This window comes from Microcaecilia unicolor, chromosome 10 (assembly GCF_901765095.1).
Source record: "Microcaecilia unicolor chromosome 10, aMicUni1.1, whole genome shotgun sequence".
Classification (NCBI taxonomy): Eukaryota; Metazoa; Chordata; class Amphibia; order Gymnophiona; family Siphonopidae; genus Microcaecilia; species Microcaecilia unicolor.
Genome location: NC_044040.1, coordinates 109439977 through 109464417, shown reverse-complemented (window position 1 = coordinate 109464417; position 24441 = coordinate 109439977). Strand labels below are relative to the sequence as shown.

Below are 24441 nucleotides of genomic sequence, written 5' to 3'. Positions count from 1 at the left end.
GCTTGGCTTGCTCAGGAGGGAGCTTGTCCACCAAGCCCGCAAACTGCCGCACATTGTTCCGCATGTGTATGCTCGTGTAGAGCTGGTAAGACTGAATTTTGGCCACGAGCATAGAGGAATGGTAGGCCTTCCTCCCAAAGGAGTCTAAGGTTCTAGAGTCTTTGCCTGGGGGCGCCGAAGCATGCTCCCTAGAACTCTTAGTCTTCATTAGGGCCAAATCCACAACTCCAGAGTCGTGAGGCAACTGAGTGCGCATCAGCTCTGGGTCCCCATGGATCCGGTACTGGGACTCGATCTTCTTGGGAATGTGGGGATTACTTAGAGACTTGGTCCAGTTCGCCAGCAATGTCTTTTTTAGGACATGATGCATGGGTACTGTGGACGCTTCCTTAGATGGAAAGGATAGTCCAGGAGCTCAAACATTTCAGCCCTGGGCTCGTCCTCCACAACCACCGGGAAGGGGATGGCCGTAGACATCTCCCGGACAAAGGCCGCGAAAGACAGACTCTCGGGAGGAGAAAGCTGCCTTTCAGGGGAGGGAGTGGGATCAGAAGGGAGGCCATCCTCGTAAGAGATATATCTGATGTCCTCCTCCTCCTCCCACGAGGCCTCACCATCGGTATCAGACACAAGTTCATGAACCTGTGTCTGAAGCCGTGCCCGGCTCGACTCCGTGGAACCACGGCCACGGTGGGAGCGTCGAGAGGTAGACTCCCTCGCCCGCACCGGCGAAGCTCCCTCCGCCGACGGGCAGCCTTCCTGGGAGGCGACCGCAGTCGGTACCGCAAGTGGCACCGATGTCGGAGACCTCACCCCGGGCAAGGGGCCCGCCGGCGCCTCAAGGGCGCAACAGCTCTCCCAGGATCTCTGGGAGAACGGCCCGGAGACTCTCGTGCAGGGCGGCTGTGGAGAAAGACATGGAAGCCGAAGCAGGCGTCGAAGTCAGAGTCTGTTCCGGGCATGGAGGCTGTTCCGGGCTGTCCAAGGTGGAGCGCATTGACACCTCCTGAACAGAGGGTGAGCGGTCCTCCTGGTGCCGATGCCTACTGGGTGCCGACTCCCTCGGCGACCCAGAGCTCTCGGTACCGATGCGGGAAGGAGACTGGTGTCGATGCTTCTTTGACTTTTTCAAACGAAGCATGTCACCAGAACTTCCCGGTACCGATGAGGAGGACGTAGAATCCAACCGTCGCTTCCTCGGGGCCGAGGCAGAAGAAGGTCGGTCTCGGGGGGGGCTGTACCGCAGGAGCCCTCAGGGTAGGGGGAGACCCACCCGAAGGCTCACCGCCACCAGCAGGGGAATGGACAGCCCTCACCTGCGCTCCAGTTGAAGCACCACCGTCCGACATCAGCACTAGTGGAGGTCCCGGTACCACCGACGCAGCCTTCCGATGTCTCGGCCCCGACGATGCAGAGGGTCGATGCCTCGATGCAATCGATACAGTCGCCGCCGAGGTCGGAGGTCTTGACGCTGTCGACTTCGATGCACTCGATACTCCCGGTGCAGATGCCGACGAAGAGCCCGAGAACAACACGTTCCACTGGGCCAATCTCGCTACCTGAGTCCTTTTTTGTAAAAGGGCGCAAAGACTACAGGCCTGCGGGCGGTGCCCAGCCCCCAGACACTGAAGACACGACGCGTGCCTATCAGTGAGCGAGATTACCTGGGCGCACTTCTTGAAGCCGCTGGGAGACTTCGATGACATGGGCGGAAAAATCACGCCGGCGAAATCAAAACTCGTAATTGTGGTAAGGCACCAAAAAGAGGGGGAGAAAAAACTCGACCCGAGGCCTCAAAAGGGCCTACCCCGAAAACGAAAGAAAACTTAACGGGGCAAAAAACTGGAAATACGGGAAGGGGAAAAAGACCGAAAGGCCCTTCTCTGAAATCCCTTTGTTTTGTGTTTTTTAGAAGCGAAAGTCAAAAAGACGCGCGAGGGTCAACTCAAGGGGCGCGAACGGCGCAAACACGACCTTACCAAGCGCGGACAAAAGAAGACTGACGAACACGAGCCGGTTCGGGTGGGAAGACGGCCGCGCATGTGCGGTGCGCATGGGTGCGCGAGGAGTAGCAAAGGCCTTTGCTAGTGAAGTTTCCGATTGGAGGGGCTGCCGTGGACGTCACCCATCAGTGAGAACAAGCAGCCTGCTTGTCCTCGGAGAACATAGCTAACAAGTAAATACAACTCCAAGGGGAGGTGGGAAGGTATGTGAGAATAAGTGGCCTGCTGTCCTTAGAGAATATCTGATACAGGTACGTATCTTCGCTTTCTCCGAGAATAAGCAGGACAGTTAGTTCTCACATGTGGGAATCCCTAGCTACCAGGCTCAAGGAAAACAAGAATCTTAGGACAATAGGAACTCACAACGGCAATTTCATAAAAATACAATTAACCTGAAACTATATACATACTGTGCAGCCTGGGAAAGAATGAAATGGGCCTAGGAGGGTGGAGTTGGATTCTAGACCCCAAACAAATTCTGTAGAACTGTCTGCCCAAACCAACTGTTGCACTGGGTATCTTGCTCAAGGCTATAGTGGGATGTGAACGTGTGGACTGAAAACCACGTTGCAGCCTTGCAAATCTTTTCAATAGAGGCTGACCACAAGTGGGCTACCAATGCTGCCATGCTCTGACACTGTGAGCCTTGACATGACCCTCAAGAGTCAACCCAGCCAATTGGAAATTGTGCATTTCCCAATGGTGACCCCCATCCTGTTGGGATCAAAAGAAACAAAAAGCTGGGTGGACCCTCTGCACCAGGTAAAAGGCCAATGCTCGCTTGCAGTCCAAAGTGTGCTTTAGCCAGGACGGGACAACAGACTGATTTAAATGGAACTGCGACAGTACCTTAGGCAGGAACTTTAGGGTGTGTGCGGAGAACTGCTCTGTTATGCTGAAATTTTGTGTAAGGTGGACCCGCGACTACGGCCTGAAGCACACTGACCCTGCGAGCTGAAGTAACTGCCACCAAAAACAAGACCTTCCAGGTCAAGTACTTCAGTGGATAGGAATCAAGTGGCTTATGTTCAAATCTCTTTATTGACTGAAAGATCAATACAAACAAGCATAAAACGTCAACATGAACATTGTTCAAGTACAAGAAAATCATCTAGCATTCCACAGTCAATGAAGTTTTCCTTTTATCCCCAAACCCCCCATCCCCGTCCCTAATCCCTCTACTTTAAATCTGTTTATTAAAGTATTCCATTTATGAAGAGTAGTCAACAGCATAACATAGGAGAACGTAATACATATAACAAATCAAGTGGCTTAAAAGGAGCTTTCATCAGTTCAGTAAGGACAACACTGAGGTCCCATGACACAAGCAGAGGTTCGACAGGGGGCTTTGCCAAAAGCAAACCTCTCATGATGCAAACAACTAGAGGATGTCCAGAGATGGGCTTACCCTCTACACGGTGACAGTAAGCACTAATTGCACTCAGGTGAACCCTTACAGAGTTGGTTTTAAGACCAGACTTGGAGAAGTGTAGAAGGTATTCAAGAGGGTCTGGTGTAGGGCAAAAAAGAGGATCTAGGGCCTTGCCCTCACATCACACAGCAAACCTCCTGCATTTGAAATAATAACACCTCTTAGTGGAATCCTTCCTGGAAGCCAGCAAAATCCTGGAGACACCATCTGGAAGATGTAAGAAAGTAAATTCTAAGCCCTCATCATCCAGGCTGTGAGGACCAGAGACTGGAGGTTGGGACGTAGAAGAGATCCCTCATTCTGTGTCATGAGGGTCGGAAAACACTCCAACCTCCAAGGTTCTTCAGGGAATAACTCCAGAAGAAGAGGGAACCAGGTCTGGGCCAATATGGGGCAATCATGATCAGGGCTCCCTGGTCTTGCCTGAGTTTTAGCAAAGTCTTTCTCATGAGAGAGATGGGAGGATATGCATATAAAAGGCCATTCCCCAATGGAGAAGGAAAGTATCAAACGCTAGTCTGCTGTATGATCTTTGCCTGGAGCAGTACTGAGGGACTTTGTGGTTGTAAGGAGTGGCAAAGAGATCCTCAAGAGGGTACCCTACTCTTGGAAAATCTCACAGGCAACGCCCATGCTGAGTGACCACTCGTGCGGTTGCATGACCCCTGCTCATGATCCAGGCTGTTGGATTTCTCTACCAGGTATGTAGCTCTGAGAACTATCCTGTCCCGGACAGCCCATTGCCACATTAGGACAGCCTCCTTACACAGAGGGTACAATCCCGTACGCCCCTGCTTGTTGGTGTAATACATTGCAACCGGATTGTCTGTTTGAATGAGCACAATTTGGTTTAACAGCTGATCTCTTAATGCCTTTAGAGCAGTCCAGATTGCCCAGAGCTCCAGAAGGTTGATGTGAAGATTTGTTTCTTGAGCTGACAAGCACATTTGAGTGTGAAGCCCATCTGAGTGAGCCCCCCACCCCAGGTGGGATGCATCCATCACCAGCACCTTTTGGGGCTGAGGAATTTGGGTCCTGATGATCAGAAACAAATGAGGGCGCTAGAGGTCTTTAGCGCTGGACAAGCATCTGTGTTTGCCTGTTCCTCTGGAGAGGAGGGCTGATACTGTGCCTGACTCAGGTAGGAGAAAACAGTTCCCTGCCTAGAATGGCTTTGAGATGCAAGCTCTACTCTTGACTCTGGTGAAGCTTCCTCCATCGATATCGAGGGAGTAAACACATGGGAGGTTGTTAACACTGACATCTCACTCAGCACCAGTGTTGGTGACCTCACCATAGGCTGATGGCTCTGCGAGGCAGATGGTAAAGGCATGCACTACACTCTTGGAGCATGGCCTGGATCCGCTCACCGAGGAACATTGGAAAAGGCTGGGGCATTGAGTCAGACACAGCCTGCTGAACCATCAGTGTTGACTCAGGTACCTGGTCCCAACTATATGGAGACCTCCGCACAGGCACCTCCTTGATAGAGGGGGGAGAGCTCCTCCTGGTGCCGATGCTTCTTGGGTACCAGATCCCTATGTGCCCTGGTGCTGCTGGCACCATACGTCTAGGAGGATCAATGTTTGTGCTTCTTGGATTTTGCCTGATGTCGAACATCAACATCCCATGGTGCTAAAAAGGACATTGAATCCTCCTGTCTTCTTGGTGTCGAGTCCAATGCTGACCAGTCCTAGGCTGCACTGCATAGTGGTCAGCATCAAGGCAGGTGGAGACCTACCCAATGCACGTCACTCCCAGTGTCAGACAAAGGTCTAGTAGCCATGGGGACCGATGCACCTTATGTCTGTGCAAGTGCCAACGTCAATGCTGAAGATTCGGACCAGGCAATGCTAGCCAAAAAAACCTGCGGGGGAAGGCACAGTAAGATTAAATGATTACACGACAGGAGCCATGAAGAACACATCTGCCCCTCATTGTGGATGAAAAAAAAAAGACTGCTGGTCCTGCGCTCGCCAGTTGGGCAGGAAGGCATGGTGGGAGAGCTGCCTCGAGCAATACTTAGGGAGAAGGAATGGTGTAGTTGCTAAAGACAGTGGAAATGATTCAGTAAAGTCCTTATTAATTATGTTTCCTAGCCCTATCAGTCAAGTTTTTAGGATTGCACAAATATCCTAAAAATCAATCAGACCCATTAGATGAGCCTTTAGAACAGGGTTGGAAGTACTGCCTGCAATAAAATCTCTAGGCTCCTCTTGGTCTGTTCAACAAATTAATATCTCTCTCCTGTCTCCATTTCATTGTTTCATAAAAGTTTATTTTTGTGGTAACTGAAGCAACTGAAAAGATTGTAAGAACTGTTATAGTGTATTAAGATTATTTATGCAGATGAGATCCCAGAAGTGGCTATACATGTGTGACTATAAGCCATACTATGACTTCGTTTTCTTTTTAGATGTATTCTATATAATTTATTTATGCTTATTGGGGATAGAGGCTGACCAAAACAATTTTTTTTCATTTTCGGCAGAAACTAAAAATGGTACCAAAATTGTCTAAACACTTTCAGTCGAAACCGAAACTGCAGATGAAATGTATTACCTGGTTTTGGCCAAAGCTGAACAGAAAACTAAATATTGGTTGTGTGAATGTGAACTCATGAGGCCCACTGGGGATTGTAAGAGCTTGCAGTCACAGCAACCCACAGGAGATTGTTTCAAGTTTATTAGGGATTTTCTACCCCGCCCATCAAAATGTGTGTCTGAGTGGTTTACAGTCTAACATCAGAAAATGAAGGGGAAATGAAAAACCACACACTGTGGACAAAAAGCATGTGGAGACAAAAGGGGCCGGGAAAGAACTACAATAACTGATAGGAAAGAGAGAGAAACGAGGGAAAACACATTAGGGAGAGGAGAAGTACAGGTGTGTTAGGCAACTCCTCCGGCCAGTGCCCAAATGACTCCAGAAAGTGACGAGTCTTTAAACCAGTTCTGAACTGTGTAATGGAAGGGGACGCCTTCAGGTTCACAGCAAGAGAATTCCATAATTTGGGAGGTGGGGTGGGGGGGCTTGCACTGAAAAAAAAGACAACTCACACAGGTTAGTGAAATACCTTGAAGGGATAGGACCATTAGAAGGTTGGTTTTTTTTTTAATGGTTCAACGTTTTTTTTTTATTAATGACAATACAAAGAAAGCACTTTCACAATATGAATACACTAAGATTCAAATAGGAATAAGTACTCACTAAGTACATAATGATACATACTGTCATCAAATTTTAAACATTTTATCCCCACCCCACCCTTCTATTATATAGTCCTATCAACGGTAAAGATAATGCTTGCCATAGTTTCAATTGCTGTTCAGTTTTAACCAACATTTGGGTCACATTTATAGTATACAGTTCTCCCACATCAGCTGTGAGCCAAACCCCTAGGTACTTAAACGATCTGTCTGCCCCGGCCAAGAACGCCTGATTTGTGGTTGTCAGAGAAAGCAGTCACTTTAAAGCCCTCCTCACCTAACGTCATGAATAAAAGGGTTAGTGTAAATATCTCTGATGAGGGGATCTAGATACAGAACAAAAAGCAGCAGTGACAAGGGGCACCCCTGCCAGGTCCCACAGCCTATCAGTAAATCTCCAGAAATTTGACCATTCAACATCACCCGCGTACATGGCAAAGCGTATAAAGTCCGGATTGCCGTAACAAACCACCCCGTAAAGCCATAGGCCTCCAGTGTTGCAAACAGAAACTCCCACTGAACCTGGTCAAAGGCCTTCTCAGCATCAAGACTGTTTATATGGGACATGCAGATCATGAACCATAAAATAACTTTACAACAGTAACTGAAAATTATGATCAAAGCTAGGCCTCTGTGAACAGGCTATGAACAGGTTAAGAGTCACTGAGAAGCTAAATAAGAATTACACAAAAATGTGAATCTCATGTCAGCCTGCCCTTCTGTTGGAGAGACAGGCAGATATGGAGTCATAACAGAGATATGTGTGGCAAGAGAATACTGTACATGGATGTAGTAATGTAAGGGAAATTTGCTGCTGACCATGAAAGCTGAGACACTTTGGCTGCTGGGAAGATGTTTTTTGTAAAGTAGGATAACCTTACTGACCTTACTTATGATAAGCAAATATGTTATAAAGAACTTTGCTTCTGTAAGATAGAATTTGCTGGAATATGTTAGAAAATGCTGACTTTGTACTTCCAATACTAGTCTATGGGAGAAAAGGGTATAAAAGGAGAATCATGGACAGAGGCAATCAGAGAGCTAATGTCAGAGGTCACGTTTGTGTCCCGGTTGCTGTATCATATAAGAATTAATTAATGATATTACTTATTGTAACAATTACTGATTATTCTCATATTAAGTGTAATAAACAATTACTGATTATTCTCATATTACTATAGCCTTCTGTGTCTTTCTGTCTCTCCATCATAATTCCTGGAGTCCTGAACATTCCAGATTACAGGTAACTAGTACCTTTATACCTGGGAGAGGGCAGAAAGATAAACAAAACTAACCAGTAAAGAAGGCCTCTGATGTGTTTTCATTGACTCCAATGATGCCCAGATCTGCCTAAGATTTGCCACAGATCACCCTTGGACAAAACCTATCTGCGCCTCATGAATAAGAGATGGTAGGATGCGACTTAATCTATTAGCTAATATTTTTGCAAAGATTTTTACCTCCCAATTTAGAAGCAATATCGGCCGGTATGACAGTGGCAGAAGAGGGTCCCGATTTGGTTTAGGCAGCACTATAATTTGTGCCAAATTCAAGAGCTCTGGCAAAATCTGTGTCCATCCAAGCGTTAAATACCTTAGTTAAAGGTTCGACAATCCCATCACTCAACAACTTGTAAAACTCAGCCCGCAAACCATCCGGTCCCGGGGCCTTTCCCAATTGACTGCAGCTAATTGCCCAGAAACCCTCATCAGGCTGAATGGGCTCATCAGGCTAAATGGGCACATTCAGAATCTCTCTATCTGCAGGAGAAAGTCCAGGAAGAATTTGTCCCTCCAAATATAAACTGCTCGGGAGGTTATTAGATTCCGATGGAGTGTACAAATCCTGATAAAAAGATTTAAAAGTGTCGCAGATAGCGCTATCTGTGTGAAATAGCTATCCGGCCTGTCCTCGCATAGTGATGATAGTTCTCGATGCCTGCTTTTTCGCTATCAATCTAGCTAACAGCTTACCACCTTTATTACCATGATTATACAGTTGATATCTATAAAAGGCCTGAGATTTAACTGCCCTATCATGAATTAAAGTGTTTAAATCAGTCTGTACCGACACTAATTCTTGGTGAAGGGCTGCGCTAGAATGTCCACCAAATCTCCTGCGCAGACTTCTCACTTGGTTCTCTAGACAAAGAATTTCTCTATCTCTGGTCTTCTTAAAATGGCTAGAGTAACTAATGATATTCCCTCTCAAGACCGCTTTTGCTGCTTCCCAAAAAAGAATTGCATTACTCGCAGATGATTCATTGAATAACTTTTATTCCTCCCAACCCGATAGTAATCCCTCTCTAAATTTCACATCATGATATAGTAAGCTCGGAAATAACCAGGTTTTAAAAGGAGACCCTGATCCACCTGGCTTCCAATCCAACCAAACCGCAGCATGGTCAGAGACCGCATATGGGCCAATCTGCATGTCCACCACCTCCGTGAAAAGCGACATGGAAGTCAGTAAGTAGTCAATATGTGATGGAGTTGCATGTGCTTGTGAAAGGTGTTTATAATCTCTGTCTGTTGGGTGTAACACCCGCCAAATATCCAAAAGATCTAACACGTTTCAGAAGTTCGGCAGGCCCCTGACAGATCCCATCCTCTGTCCCAAGGCGGGTGTGATTTATCAAGTTGAGGGTCCCATACCATGTTGAAGTCTCCCCCTAGGATCATAGGGATAGAGTCCACTTTGGCTAGAATACCCACCATCTTCTAATAGAAAGCTTTATCTAACTGATTAGGGGCATAAATACTTCCCACTAAAACCTCCTTGCATGCTATCATAACATTACCAAAAATGAAACGCCCTTCTGTATCTTTAATCACCTTATGTATCTTAGTAGCCACCCCTTTCCTAAATAGAATGGCTACTCCACCTTTCCTACCCACTGCTGGCATCGCTACACAATCCCCCACCCACAACTTTACCAATTTTTAATGCTCTGCATCAGAGAGATGTGTTTCCTGTAGAAGGGCAACATCTGCTTTAAGGCGCTGGAGTTGTTGTAAAACTTTAGAACGCTTAATAGGTGCATGAATACCTCCCACATTCCAAGTGACAACCCTTACTATAATGGGAAACCAGGGGATAAGTGATCCACCCTCATTCTAGAATCCAAATCAGAGATAAACCGCCCCAGCTCATGGCCCCTCTCCCTTCTATCCCACTGCATACTACTTAGTACACCTAAAGCGGACCCGCTGCGTCCATTTAGATCCAAAAAAATTAGAAAATTTCCCTCCTTCTCTGACTTCCCTCTTATCCCCAAAATTATCCGGAACCGGTCGTACACCTCTCCCCTTCCATCTCTACTCCCCCTACCCCTCCCCTCAACCCAGTATCTAGTTCCAACTTGGAACTGGGCACGTCCTAACACCCTCCCTTTCACCAACTCCTTTGCCATGACCATTCAAATCCCCAACCTCCATCTCTCTCTCACATATTACTCCCCACAACTACATTCCTACACGCTACCCGGGCAAAGCCCACCTTCCTAAAACATCCTCTCACACATTCGCTTTGATAATACGCTCTCCCTTTATCAAATGTCCAAACCAATTTGCGTATATGTAATTTTTAAAAAAAAAAGGAGAAAGGGGGGAGCCCCCACCCCACCCCTCCCCCTACTCAAACTCACATAAACAAAATCAGAGAGCATGAGGCATGAGCCCTCCTTCCATCACATCAGTTCAAATGAGTCATCATATTATATGATCCATATCAAAGATGTATACCAGTCAATCCAGTTTAAACATTCAGAGTTGCAGCAATGCAGGCATGTTTTATAGTCAGAGAACGGGAAGATCCCGCAACCAGGTTGAGGAGTGGCCTAGTGGTTAGGGTGGTGGACTTTCGTCCTGGGGAACTGAGTTCGATTTCCACTTCAGGCACAGGCAGCTCCTTGTGACTCTGGGCAAGTCACTTAACCCTCCAATGCCCCAGGTACAAATAAGTACCTGTATACAGTATGTAAGCCGCATTGAGCCTGCCATGAGTGGGAAAGCGCGGGCTACAAATGTAACAAAAAAAAAAAAAAACACCCAGTACAGTAAGTTTCCTCCCTGCACCAACCTGTATGTTCCCTCTCGCTGAATGCTACTGCATGAAGCCGCTGGGGAACGCTAATGACTTATCCCAGGCGAATCCAACTACAGTCACTCCTTCGCTATAACGACTCGAATTCCCATGAATCAGTTCACTGAATATTGCAGTTAAAAAAACAATTTATTGTCATCCAAAACTGTATAAAGTCTATTAAGAGAACCTTTAGATCACAGATATTTTACAGTCGTCCGAGTCACTAACCAGCTCTACTGTCTGGGACAAAGTAAGTCCATAGCTCAGAGAACTCCAACATTCACTCATCTGGGTTCTCCCTCCGTGGAGTTGCTGGGCTTAACTGATTCAAAAAGCACTTTGCCTCCTCAACCGTAGCATAACATTTTGTGGTTGCTTGGTAAGTGACCCTCAGCTTAGCTGGGTAGAGAAGGGCGAATTTGATTTTACGTTCTACCAATTGCGAGAAGATCAGTGAAAAAGTCCTTCTCAGCGCTGCTACTGAGGCAGAGTAGTCCTGAAAGCATAGGACTCTGTTCTGTTCATATTTCAGCTCCTTTCCGCCACGTAAGGTCTACAGGACCGCTGATTTTTTAGCAAAATTGAGAAATCTGCAGATAAACATACTAATTCAACCCGGCCGAAGGTGGTTAAGTTCAATCCTGTGCGCCCGCTCTATTTGCAGCAGGCCCACCGATGCTGGGAGTGTCAATTCTCTAGCCAGCCAAGTTTCCAGGAATCCATGCACCTCTCGATCCCCCAATGCTTCAGGTAAGCCCACAAAACGTAAATTATTACGTCTGGAGTGGTTCTCCAAATCCTCCAAGCCTTTCCTCATGTGACTACACTAGTTTTTGCACGAGGTCTTGCACTTCCTCAATCTTTGTGACCCGGTCCTCTAACTTTCCTGTTCGCTGTTGATACCCAGGCCAGATCTTGCTCCAGCTGTTCCATGTTACTTTGAAGACGCTCTAGCTTAGAATCAATAGGGCTTAGCCTTTTGTCCAGGATCATTTCCATCGCTCCCGTTACCTCTGCTGCAAGTTCTGCAACCCATGCGGATCTGACTAGCGAGCACACAGGGCTTACTGGCGCCTCCATCTTGTCCTTGTGGAGCCTGCTTTTCTCTTTTCGCAGTGCTTTAGACGCCATCCTCTCCCGCGATCCACTCAAACAGCACTCACAGTGGCTGACACAGGATTCCTACCCACTTTCTCATGAAAAAATTAGGTTCTGGTCCTTTTCCAATGCGGGGATTGATAAGAGGTGGGCAGGAGCTGACCAACTAGCGACCATTCCTGTTCATAGCGTCACATGACCCCCCCCCATTAGAATGTTTTGTTGAGAGAATCTTCCGCCAGGGTCGCTTTACTCATACTACCCCTCTCCTCAAGACCCTTCACTGGCTCCCTATCCGTTTTTGCATCCTGTTCAAACTTCTTCTACTAACCTATAAATGTATTCTCTCTGCTGCTCCCCAGTATCTCTCCACACTCGTCCTTCCCTACACCCCTTCCCGTGCACTCCGCTCCATGGATAAATCCTTCTTATCTGTTCCCTTCTCCACTACTGCCAACTCCAGACTTCGCGCCTTCTGTCTCGCTGCACCCTACGCCTGGAATAAACTTCCTGAGCCCCTACGTCTTGCCCCATCCTTGGCCACCTTTAAATCTAGACTGAAAGCCCACCTCTTTAACATTGCTTTCGACTCGTAACCACTCGCCTCCACCTACCCTCCTCTCTTCCTTCCCATTCACATTAATTGATTTGATTTGCTTACTTTATTTATTTTTTGTCTATCAGATTGTAAGCTCTTTGAGCAGGGACTGTCTTTCTTCTATGTTTGTGCAGCGCTGCGTATGCCTTGTAGCGCTATAGAAATGCTAAATAGTAGTAGTAGTAGAGAATCACAGACAGGGGGATGGCCTGTAAGGCAGGAGGAGAGCAGAGAGAAAGGAGGGCTCTTGAGCTGCACAAAATTTGAAAACTATACTGAACAGAGAGCCAGTGGGAGCCTTGTAAAAGTGGTGTAACATGATCATATTTTTTTATGTCTGGAAATAAATTTAATTGCAGTATTCCGAAGGAGCTGTAGGAGTTGTAATCTCGCATTGAGGGAGACCAACATAAAGAGAATTATAATAGTCCAGCTGTGAAATAACAAAAGAATGAACAAGGATATTTACAGAATTTGGGAAAAGGAATGGCCTATGGATCGGATACGTTTGAGTTGGAAAAAGGTGCAATGCACCACTGAGGAGATCTGAGGGATGAAAGTGACCCCTAAAACCTTAATTTTATCAGTCAATGAAATAGTAGCAGTGTCCAAAAGAATTGGGCTAACCAATACCTGTGGTTTGTACGAAAAAAGAACTGACTGACTGGGAGGACCTGAATGTCATCCGTGTATATAAAGGATCCAAATCTCAAGGAGTCCAAAAGGAAAAGAAGCGGGACCAGAAAAATGCTGAATAAGAGAGAGGATAAAGGTAAAGAGTATGGGACAGAATGGGAATTGGAAAAAGTGACCGCATAAGTACGGTCCGAAAAGTAGGAGGTGAACCAGGAGACACAGGTACCTTCCAGTTCAATTTGTGAGAGGCGTTCTAGTGGGACTGAATAGTAAAACAGTGTCTGTCAAATGCTGCTTTAAGGTCAATAGATAGGAGCAAAACAAATAAAAATAAATTATTTATTATTTAGCTCGAGTTTGGAAAACTCTAATGTAGGTGGTCAGACTTAAAAGCGTGGTTTCTGTGCTGTGGTTGGCACAGAAACCAGTCTGGTTCAGGTGGAGAACATCAGTGCGAGTGAAGAAGTCTAATAATTGTTCATGCACTATAGATTCAACTAGTTTGGCACTAAATGGAAGATTCACTATTGGCCGGTAATTATCGCAATGACTGACAGATTTTAGTGGGTCTTTCAATTTCGGGTGCACAAATGCCATTTTCCAATTCTCGGGGACATGATTGACAGACAAAGAGGAAGAAACCATTGAGAGTAAAAATGGGATCAGAGTACTGGAAGAGGAACTTAACCAATTTTGAAGGAATGGGATCCAATGTTGTTGTAGTTGGGTTTAAAGTTTGAAGAGTCTTCATCAAAGATGATTTTGCTGGAAGAGTGAAGGTGATGAGAAATTCTGATTGTGCATCCTGATGCTGAAGGGGTGAAGCAGAGGTTAGGGAGAGATTCGGAACTAGAGCCTGCTGTAGGGTTCAGACTTTGCCCTCAAAGTAAGATGCCAGAGCCTGAGTCGAAGTATCATGAATCCTTCTGGAACCTGGAATAGAGGCTAGAGTAGTTAGTATGCAGTAAAGAATAGCCATATTGGGTGTGGAGTTGATTTGCTTGGACGTTTGGCAATCAACAGAGCTGACGTAGGATGCAGCAATTGCCCAGTAAGCCTCCAAAGAGACCGGTGAGTGATAGCGGCACCATCAGCATTCAGTTTGATGGAATTTTTGAGAGGAGCTAAGCAGATATGGAGTGAACCAAGGTTCTCTAGTAGTTACACCAACCATGGAGTGTCTGGGGTTGGCTGGGGTTAGTTGATCAAAGCGAGTCCATCTATATGAGGAGCTTTTCCATGAGTGGAAGATTAGGAAAGGTAGATAAATCTAATTCAGAAGAGGCCAGAAGAGATGCTGCAGTAACTTGGTGAAGATCACATGTCACAATAGATTTTTCGAGTGGAGATAAGATGATAGGATGGGAGGTATAGGAAAAAGTTCCGAGGGAGTGATCTATCCAAGCAAGTGGAAAAACGTGGGGGTGAGTTTGTGGTACGCTAGCTAGGATGACATCTAATGTGTGTCCTCTAAACATGGGTTAGTCCTCGTACATACTGTTCAAGGCCGAGTTCATCTAGTAGAAGAGAAAAGACAGTGTTCACTGACAGCGGCTTGCAATGTCTGTCACTGGTGATGGATGATATAATATGCAGAGGTCCAGTGAGGGGAAAGAGCTGATGTGGAAGGACAGAAATTCTAAGTGCCAGTGACAGCTAGCTTCAATATTTGACAGATGAAAATAAGAAGCATATTAATGATCGCAATCCCCCCTCCCCGTCGGGAAATGCAATTACTCATATAATTCAAAAAACCAGAGGGAGTGGCCAAGTTAAGGTAAGCAACATCTGTTGCAGTGAGCCATGCAGGCCGAGAGGTCTACGTCCCCAGAGTACCGGAATAGGGTGTGTGAAGCACATGGAAAAAAGAAGAGTATAAAAGGAACAGGCTCAAATAAATCTGTTTTACCTGATAAGCCATATCCTACCGGGACAGCAGGACAAGGGGGAAGATAAGGACACACTCAGGGAAGCATTCCTTCGGCACACGCCGCTAAGGGCTAAAATTTAAAGAGTCTAACCGCAAACGTCACTTCTGGGAGGTGGGGAGATCAAACCAGAACTATTACTATTCTCCAGTCTCAGGAACCGCAAAGCTGACAAACTGGGAGAGATATTTTAATAAGGATTTCTCAACAAGTCTGGCACATTAAATAAATAGATAAACATCTTCCAGAGACAGGAACTTTGTGAGAACATGTAGAAAAAAAACATGATTATCAGCTTTTTTAAGCTTACCCAAATTCTGCAAAAGTAACAAGAGAAAGTAGCATTGAGATATTTCCCACTTCAGTTATAAAACTGATTAAGGACAAGCATAATATAGATTCTTACTAAAATATAGGGTAAAGGCACTGTGGACATTATACCAGCCTGATGAACAATCCAGAATAAAAAAAGCACACTGATGTCACTGAATGTGAGGACTATATGCTCTGAAAAATTACAATCAAGAGCAATACATTTCTCAAATTATTTTCTAATATAGAAACTTCATTTCATCGTACTATCATTTCCCTACTAACACTAAGTTGACCAATACGTACTTGAAAACAGTCACTGCAGGTTCCTTTCTTAAAGGATCTAGCTTCTGCAAGCCACAAGTTTGATTAAAACACTGCATCTTCATCATTACCCAACAGAGCTTGGAAATTCTTTAGAGTTACCCAAAAAAGTATTCAAGTTAGGACGTATGTAATAATTTAAATAATGAAAGACCATATTTTACCTCCAAGTAAAATAGCCTCCACAAACCTCATGAAAGCTAAAACGAAAAGCCACAGTGCTTTTACAACAGCTGACACTGTGGAACGTTTGGAGTGACAGTTGATGTCATATTTCCACAGAGGCTAATTCCACAGGAGCTCATCATCCCAAATTTACAGACAAATTCCTGCTAAAGTTTTGCATCAAAAGGTTTTTTTTGGAGCACTCTATTCAACCTATAAACTACTATCCAAGATCAAAACTGCATTACTTGCAATTACATTACACACACATATATACAAAAATGCAAACAGTAGACCCCCCCCCCCCTTACAACCCACAGTCACTCTTACCCTGTCAGCTTTACTCTTAGAATAGCTGCCATGACCTCTTGCGGCAGTCTTGTAACATTGCCACTAGTGGTTATGGAAGCCATTTTGAGTGTAGAACCAGAATGAACAGGAGTGACTTGTTATCACTCCTTCCCTGACTACACCCCTAGATCGCCAGCGATTGTAAGATAGGCCTAAGAGGGGCACCTACAGGTTGGCAGGGAGGAGACGCAAAAACAGGACAAAGCACACATTTTTGGCTTCCACTGAAAACACATGGTCAGTTTTGTCTGAGGCCAAAACCAGGCATAAAAAGGATTTTGGGCCAGTTTATGCACCGTAACCAAAACTGAAATTCAGTCGGCTTCTAATTGGGGAAGCTGAAGGTTTCATGGGGAAGAGTCACAAAATGTTAAGGGAGAACAAGTTTTTAAAATCTATTTTTTTACATCAAAGGTCCAAAATTATGGAATGCATATTACAATGCCAAACTTTTAACTACAAATGTTAATATTACTTGTTACTCAGTACATGTGCATTACAAGAACTAAACAGCCAGTTTCATAGCTGGTATTTATAGATTGACTCTGGAGAACATGACAACCCTATGATAAAACAAAACATTTCCAAAAGAAAACATTTGAAATAGCTGTAGGTGCACACCTCTTGCAGCAGGTCTTCTACAGAATGGCTGAACCTGTCAACAAGCTCATCGATTAGCTGGCTGTGGGAGATGTCCACTCTGTTTTGTATAGTGTATTCTTCACTACACAGGATGCTGTATGTTTTGCTGCAGGCTTCCAGTACATCCGACTCTGTGTGCTTTTCTACCACAAACTTAATCTGCTTTAACAAGCCATCTAGGTGCTGAAATACAGAAGCAAGTTGGTCAATAACTAAAATCTTGCTTATGTCTGTTGATATTCACTGAAGTTTTAAAAAAATATATTTTATTTATAAATTTCACAATTATACATCAAGAAACAATCTAGAATAGAAATTTTTCATATTAAAAAGCAATTCTTACAGAAAACAAAGGAAAATTCCAACAAAAAGAATACAAAATGGAAATTGTAGACCACAATTGGGATTATTCCAATAATAGAAAGTATCAGAGAGCTCTTACTGAGGAAAAATTAAACAATTATTAAATCTAACATAGAGGCACTGAAAACCCAGACCACATATTTATAATATTCCATTAAGTCAAACTTCTACTGTAATTGAATCTACACCTGATTTCTTGCTCTGAATGAAAGTCTGCAACTGTATTGGATCACAAAATACATATGATGCTTCATGCAGTTTAATCTTACATTTACAAGGAAACCGTAAGGAATTTTTAAACCCAAATTTCCTGCTTCAAAGCAAGAAACCGTTTACTACGCTTTTGGGATTTTTTTTTAACAAACATCTGGAAAATTCTAATCTTATATCCAAGAAATTCTACATTTTGAAAATGCAAGCGACCACTGAGTCTCTGTCATGAACAAATATGAAGGAAACAATTAAAGTGGCAGTCCCAGTGGGCCATAATATATATTGTTTAAAGGGGGCATAGTATTTTCCGGAAATTTTAAAGTATCTTTTAAATACTTATAGAAAACCTCTCTAGGTACCATTGAGATTATAAGAGAAAAATTCAAAACATGTTAAGTTTAAAGACCCAGCTCTGTTCTCCATAAATTCCAACCTTTGATGAATAGCCATCTTGTCCACCACTAGAGAGGATTGAATATTACATATAAGCACATAAGTATTGCCATAATGGGAAAGACCAAAGGTCCATCAAGCCCAGCATCCTATTTCCAACAGTAGCCAAAAAAGTACAAAACATTTTATACTGCTTATCCCAGGAACAGTGGATTTTCCCCAAGTCCATTTAATAACGGTCTATGGACTTTTCCTTTAGAAAGCCGTCCAAACCTTTTTTAAACTCCGATTTGTTTTAAATTTACTACTTTGTAGCTTCATCGCATGCCCCCTAGTCCTAGTATTTTTGGAAAGCATGAACAGACGCTTCACATCTACCCGTTCAACTTCACTCATTATTTAATAGACCTCTATCATATCTCCCCTCAGCCGCCTTTTCTCCAAGCTGAAGAGCCCTAGCCGCTTTAGCCTTTCCTCATAGGGAAGTCGTCCCATCACCTTTATCATTTTCGTCGCCCATTGCTGTACCTTTTCTAATTCCACTATATCTTTTTTGAGATACGGCAACCAGAATTGAACATAATATTCGAGGTGCAGTCACACCATGGAGCGATACAAAGGCATTATAACGTCCTCATTTTTGTTTTCCATTCCTTTCCTAATAATACCTAACAGTCTATTCGCTTTCTTAGCCACAGCAGCACACTGAGCAGAAGGTTTCAATGTATCATCAACAACGACACCTAGATCCCTTTCTTGGTCCGTGACTCCTAACGTGGAACCTTGCATGACATAGCAATAATTCCGGTTCCTCTTTCCCACATGCATCACTTTGCCCTTGAACACATTAAATGTCATCTGCCATTTAGACGCCCAGTCTCCCAGTCTTGTAACGTCCTCTTGTAATTTTTCACAATCCTCCCGCGATTTAACGACTTTGAATAACTTTGTGTCATCAACAAATTTAATTACCTCACTACTTACTCCCATCTCTAGGTCATTTATAAATATGTTAAAAAGCAGCGGTCCCAGCACAGACCCCTGGGAAACCCCACTAACTACCTTTCTCCATTGAGAATAATGACCATTTAACCCTACTCTCTGTTTTCTATCTTTTAACCAGTTTTTAATCCACAATAGAACACTACCTCCTATCCCATGATGCTCCAATTTCTTCTGGAGTCTTTCATGAGGTACTTTGTCAAACAACTTCTGAAAATCCAGATATACAATATCAACCAGCTCACCTTTATCCACATGTCTGTTCACCCCTTCAAAAAAATGTATTAGATTAGTGAGGCATTCACTAAATCCATGTTGACTTTGTCTCATTAATCCATGCTTTTGAATATGCTCTGTAATTTTGTTCTTAATAAAAGTCTCTACCATTTTGCCCGGCACCGACGTCAGACTCACCAGTCTATAATTTCCAGGATCTCCTCTGGAACCTTTTTTAAAAATCGGCGTTACATTGGCCACCCTCCAGTCTTCCGGTACCACACTCGATTTTAAGGATAAATTACATATTTCTAACAATAGCTCTGCAAGCTCATTTTTCAGTTCTATCAGTACTCTGGGATGAATACCATCCGGTCCAGTAGATTTGCTACTCTTCAATTTGGAGAATTGTCACATTACATCTTCGAGATTTACAGAGAATTCATTAAGTTTCTCCGACTCGTCAGCTTCGAATACCATTTCTGGCACCGGTATCCCACCCAAATTTTCCTTGGTGAAGACCGAAGCAAAGAATTCATTTAATCTCTCCGCTACGGCTTTGTCTTCCCTGACTGCCCCTTTTACACCTCGGTCATCTAGTGGTACAACCCATTCTTTTGCCGGCTTCCTACTTTTAATATACCTAAAAAAATTTTACTATGTGTTTTTGCCTCCAATGCAATCTTTTTTTCAAAATCCCTCTTAGCCTTCCTTATCAGCGCTTTGCATTTGACTTGACATTCCTTCTGCCGTTTCTTATTATTTTCAGTCGGTTCCTTCTTCCATTTTCTGAAGGATTTTCTTTTAGCTCTAATAGCTTCCTTCACCTCACTTTTTAACCACGCCGGCTGTCGTCTGGTCTTCCGTCCTCCTTTTTTAATACGCGGAATATATTTGGCCTGCGCTTCCAGGATGGTGTTTTTGAACTGCATCCACGCCTGATGTAAATTTTTGACCCTCGCAGCTGCTCCTCTAAGTTTTCTTTTCACCGTTCTTCTCATTTTATCATAGTCTCCATTTTTAAAGTTAAACACTAACGTGTTTGATTTCCTATGTATACTTACTTCAAAGCTAATATCAAATCCGATCATATTATGATCACTGTTATCAAGCGGCCTCAGCACCATTACCTCCCACACAAGATCATGCGCTCCACTAAAGACTAGGTCTAGAATTTTTCCTTCTCTCGTCGGCTTCTGTACCAGCTGCTCCATAAAGCTGTCCTTGATTTCATCAAGGAATTTTACCTCCCTAGCATGTCCCGAGGTTACATTTACCTAGCCAATATCAAGGTAATTGAAATCACCCATTATTATTGTGTTGCCCAGTTTGTTTGCGTCCCTAATTTCCTTTAACATTTCTGCATCCGTCTGTTCATCCTGGCCAGGCGGACGGTAGTACACTCCTATCACTATCCTTTTCCCCTTTACACATGGAATTTCAATCCACAGTGATTCCAAGACGTGTTTTGTTTCCTGCAGAATTTTCAATCTATTTGATTCAAGGGTCTTGTTAATATACAATGCTACCCCTCCACCAATACGATCCACCCTATCACAACAATATAATTTGTACCCCGGTATGACAGTGTCCCACTGGTTATCCTCCTTCCACCAGGTCTCAGTAATGCCTATTATATCTAATTTTTCATTTAGTGCAATATATTCTAACTCTCCCATCTTATTTCTTAGGCTCCTGGCATTCGCATATAGATATTTCAAACTATGTTTATTGTTCCTATTTACAACATGCTCAGTACTTGACAGTATTAATTTGCCATCTTTTGTCTGATTTTTATTTAAGGACACCTGATCTACTACGGTCTCTCTTGCAACCTCACTATCAGGATACCCTATCTTTCCTGTTTTGGTGATATCTTTGAAAGATACCTTATCCCGAACCATGCGTTTTTGATCGACTGTCGTCCTTCCCCCCATTTCTAGTTTAAAAGCTGCACTATCTCCTTTTTAAATGCCGATGCCAGCAGCCTGGTCCCACCCGGGTTAAGGTGGAGCCCATCCTTTCGGAATAGGATCCCCCTTCCACCAGAACGTTGCCCAGTTCCTAACAAATCTAAAACCCTCCTCCCTGCACCATCGTTTCATCCACGCATTGAGACTCCGGAGCTCTGCCTGTCTCTAGGGCCCTGTGCGTGGAACGGGTAGCATTTCAGAAAATGCTAACCTAGAGGATCTGGATTTGAGCTTTCTACCTAAGAGCCTAAATTTGGCTTCCAGAACCTCTCTCCAACATTTTCCTATGTCATTGGTACCCACAAGTACCAAGAGAGCTGACTCCTCCCCAGCACTATCTAAAATCCCATCTAGGTGACGAGTGAGGTCCGTCACCTTCGCACCAGGCAGGCAAGTCACCAGGCGATCCTTATGTCCACCAGCCACCCAGCTATCTATATGCCTAATGATCGAATCACCAACTACAACAGCTGCCCTAACCTTTCCCTCCCGGGCAGCACTTGACATATCCTTGGTGCGAGAGGATAGTACATCCCCTGGTGGGCAGGTCCTGGCTATAGGAGTACTTCCTACTCCACCAGGGTGATGCTCTCCTTCTAGGAGACCTCCCTCCTCCAAGGTAGCACAAAGGCTACCAGACTGGAGGTGGGACTTCTTTACAACATCCCTGTAGGTCTCCTCTATGTACCTCTCTTTCTCCCTCAGCTCCACCAAGTCTGCTACTCTAGCTTCAAGAGAACGAACATGTTCTCTGAGAGCTAGGAGCTCTTTGCATCGGGCACACACATATGACATCTCACCAACTTTGAGAAAATCATACATGTGACACTCAATGCAAAAGACTGGATACACCCCTCTTGCTGCTCGACTGCTGATTCCATCTTAGTGTTTTGGAGTTTTTCAATAATTTGAAACTTGCTACAGTATTAAGGATATTAGCCTAATATAAAAGTGTATTTTAGATTATATAGTATATTGTATGATTTATTTAGTGTTTCCTTCTTAGATGGTAATGAAATGTATTTAAAACTCTGTAAGAGCACTCCTTGCTTATTACCCTAATTACAATAACTGACTATAAATGTAGAGTTGTCCTAGGGGTGGGCGGGAAGACTAAACTTGATCCTGAAGGCTGCTAGATTCTCTCTGTTAATGTTGTGGTACAAAGTTTTTAAAAGTAAGTGGAAAAGACTATGGAGATTAGTTAAAATGTGCTTTTTATATTTTTATTTTGCCTAACACTAACCTACAATTCCTCCTTTAAACCACAATCTTTAAGTTCCCAAAGCACAAAAGCATTCACTTACCAGAGAAATGTCCTCTTCTCTCGGAACTTCTCAGAAAGAAAGTTCAGTGGGACCTTTCCTCTTTATATAGTTTTGAATCTAAGGGGCCTCTTTTAAACAGGCTCTTTGAAGCTGACTCAGCAACCTATGCAAGTATTCTACTTTCCCACACCTTAATTAACACTTAATTGAGGTCGTTGGATTAGGGCTGTTCACAGATTAAAATGTTGAATCACACGATCAATAACAATCAAAATATTTAATTGCATGATTAATCGCATAAAGTGTCCCCCTCACATTTTCACCTGTATAGTTCAAAACAGACTGCATATGTAAATTATTTTACTAAATTGAAAATACATATTTGTCTTACCTTTCTTGCCAGGTGATTTTACCTTTTCTAATCATCTTAATCACTGTCTCTGGTTTTATTCCTGTGTCTGTGCTCTGAACTCTGTTTTCAGAGGCCCCTCTCTCCTCACTATTTCTTCTCTCTCCTTCACTTCTTCCACTATAATATCTTTCACATTCAACTTTCTGCCTTTTTTCTTCTCCTTATATCTGTCTTGTTTCTATCCCTTCCCTTCATCCATGGGCACCATCTCCTCTCTCTTTTTGTCTCTCCACTGTGGGCACCATCTCCTCTTTTCTCTTTCCCTTCCTCTCTACGGGCACCATCTCTCTTCTCTTCCTCTCTATGGGCACCATCTGATCTCATTCCTTCCCTTTCTTTCCGCGGGAGCTACTGTAGCTTTTTCTCTCCACCTGCCCAGCATTCTCTCCTACCCCCTGCCCCGACAGCCTTTTCTTTTCTTTCCTTTCCTACCACCCCGTGATTCTCTCAGACTCTTCCTCCCTCCTGCATATATTTTTCTTTCGTACGGCTGTCCCCCTCCCTCCTCGATGCTCCTGCAGCTTGTTCTCTCCTGTCTGCCGCACACCGGCAGCCTTTTTTTTCTGCTGCCACTATGCTGTCTGGCATCTCATCCCATCCCTGCTGCACATGACCCTCCAAGCTTGCCTTGTACACAGTGACATTAACAGCACACTGCTCTGCTCCCCTCTGTAACCGGAGCCCTCCCTCTCTAGTGTCCGATTCCTGCAGCAGGAAACAAGATGTTTCTAGAGAAAGAGGGCTCCAGTTACAGAGAGGAGTGGGGGAGCAGTGTGCGGTTAACATAGGCGTAGTTTGACTGTTTCATTTGGGGGGGGGGGGGGGGGCAAAGAATGGGCGGAGCATATTAGCATATCATTTGCATATATACATATGCAAATGAATATGCTAATATGGAGGAAGAAATTGAAATTTACAGGCAAAATATCACAGATGCACATTTCAAAAAGCTGACTCATTTCAATTAATAATTTATGAATAAAATACTTTTATCTACCTTTGTTGTCTGATCATTTAGTTTTTCTATTCGCTTTGGTCCCAGTGTCTTCTGTTTTATGCAGTGTCTTCTTTCCAGTAGGCTTCCCTCTGCTCCCCACCCTCCCAGTCCCATCCATCTCTTGCTCCTTCCCTCTGCTCCCCACCCCTCCCAGTCCCATCCATCTCTTGCTCCTTCCCTCTGCTCCCCACCTTATGCTCAACATCCCTCCGTCCCATCCATCTTCTGTTCCTTCCTTATGCTCACCATCCCTCCATCCCATCCATCTTCTGCTCCTTCCCTCTGCTGTGCCTGACCTCTCCCAATCCCATCCATCTCCTGGTCCATCCCTCTGCTCCCCACCCCTCCCAGTCCCATCCATCTCTTGCTCCTTCCCTCTGCTCCCCACCCCTCCCAGTCCCAACCATCCCTTGCTCCTTCCCTTTGCTCCCCACTCCTCCCAGTCCCATCCATCTTCTGTTCCTTCCCTCTGCTCACCATCCCTCCGTCCCATCCATCTTCTGCTCCTTCCCTCTGCTGTGCCTGACCTCTCCCAATCCCATCCATCTCTTGCTCCTTCCCTCTGCTCCCCAGCCCTCCCAGTACCATCCATCTTCCCTCTGCTCCCAACCCCTCCCAGTCCCATCCATCTTCTGTTCCTTCCTTATGCTCACCATCCCTCTGTCCCATCCATCTTCTGCTCCTTCCCTCTGCTGTGCCTGACCTCTCCCAATTCCATCCATCTCCTGGTCCATCCCTCTGCTCCCCACCCCTCCCAGTCCCATCCATCTCTTGCTCCTTCCCTCTGCTCCCCACCCCTCCCAGTACCATCCATCTTCCC

The 24441-nt window shown here is 44.5% G+C and overlaps 1 protein-coding gene across 1 annotated transcript in view; it reads right to left on the bottom strand.

Annotated features, from left to right (window-relative positions):
- The window catches only part of STAG1 (stromal antigen 1), a 1758022-nt gene that overhangs the window by 531938 nt on the left and 1201643 nt on the right, over positions 1 to 24441 (bottom strand). The window contains 1 exon segment of the mRNA XM_030215628.1: positions 16764 to 16967. Within this exon segment, the coding sequence (XP_030071488.1) occupies positions 16764 to 16967 (204 nt within the window).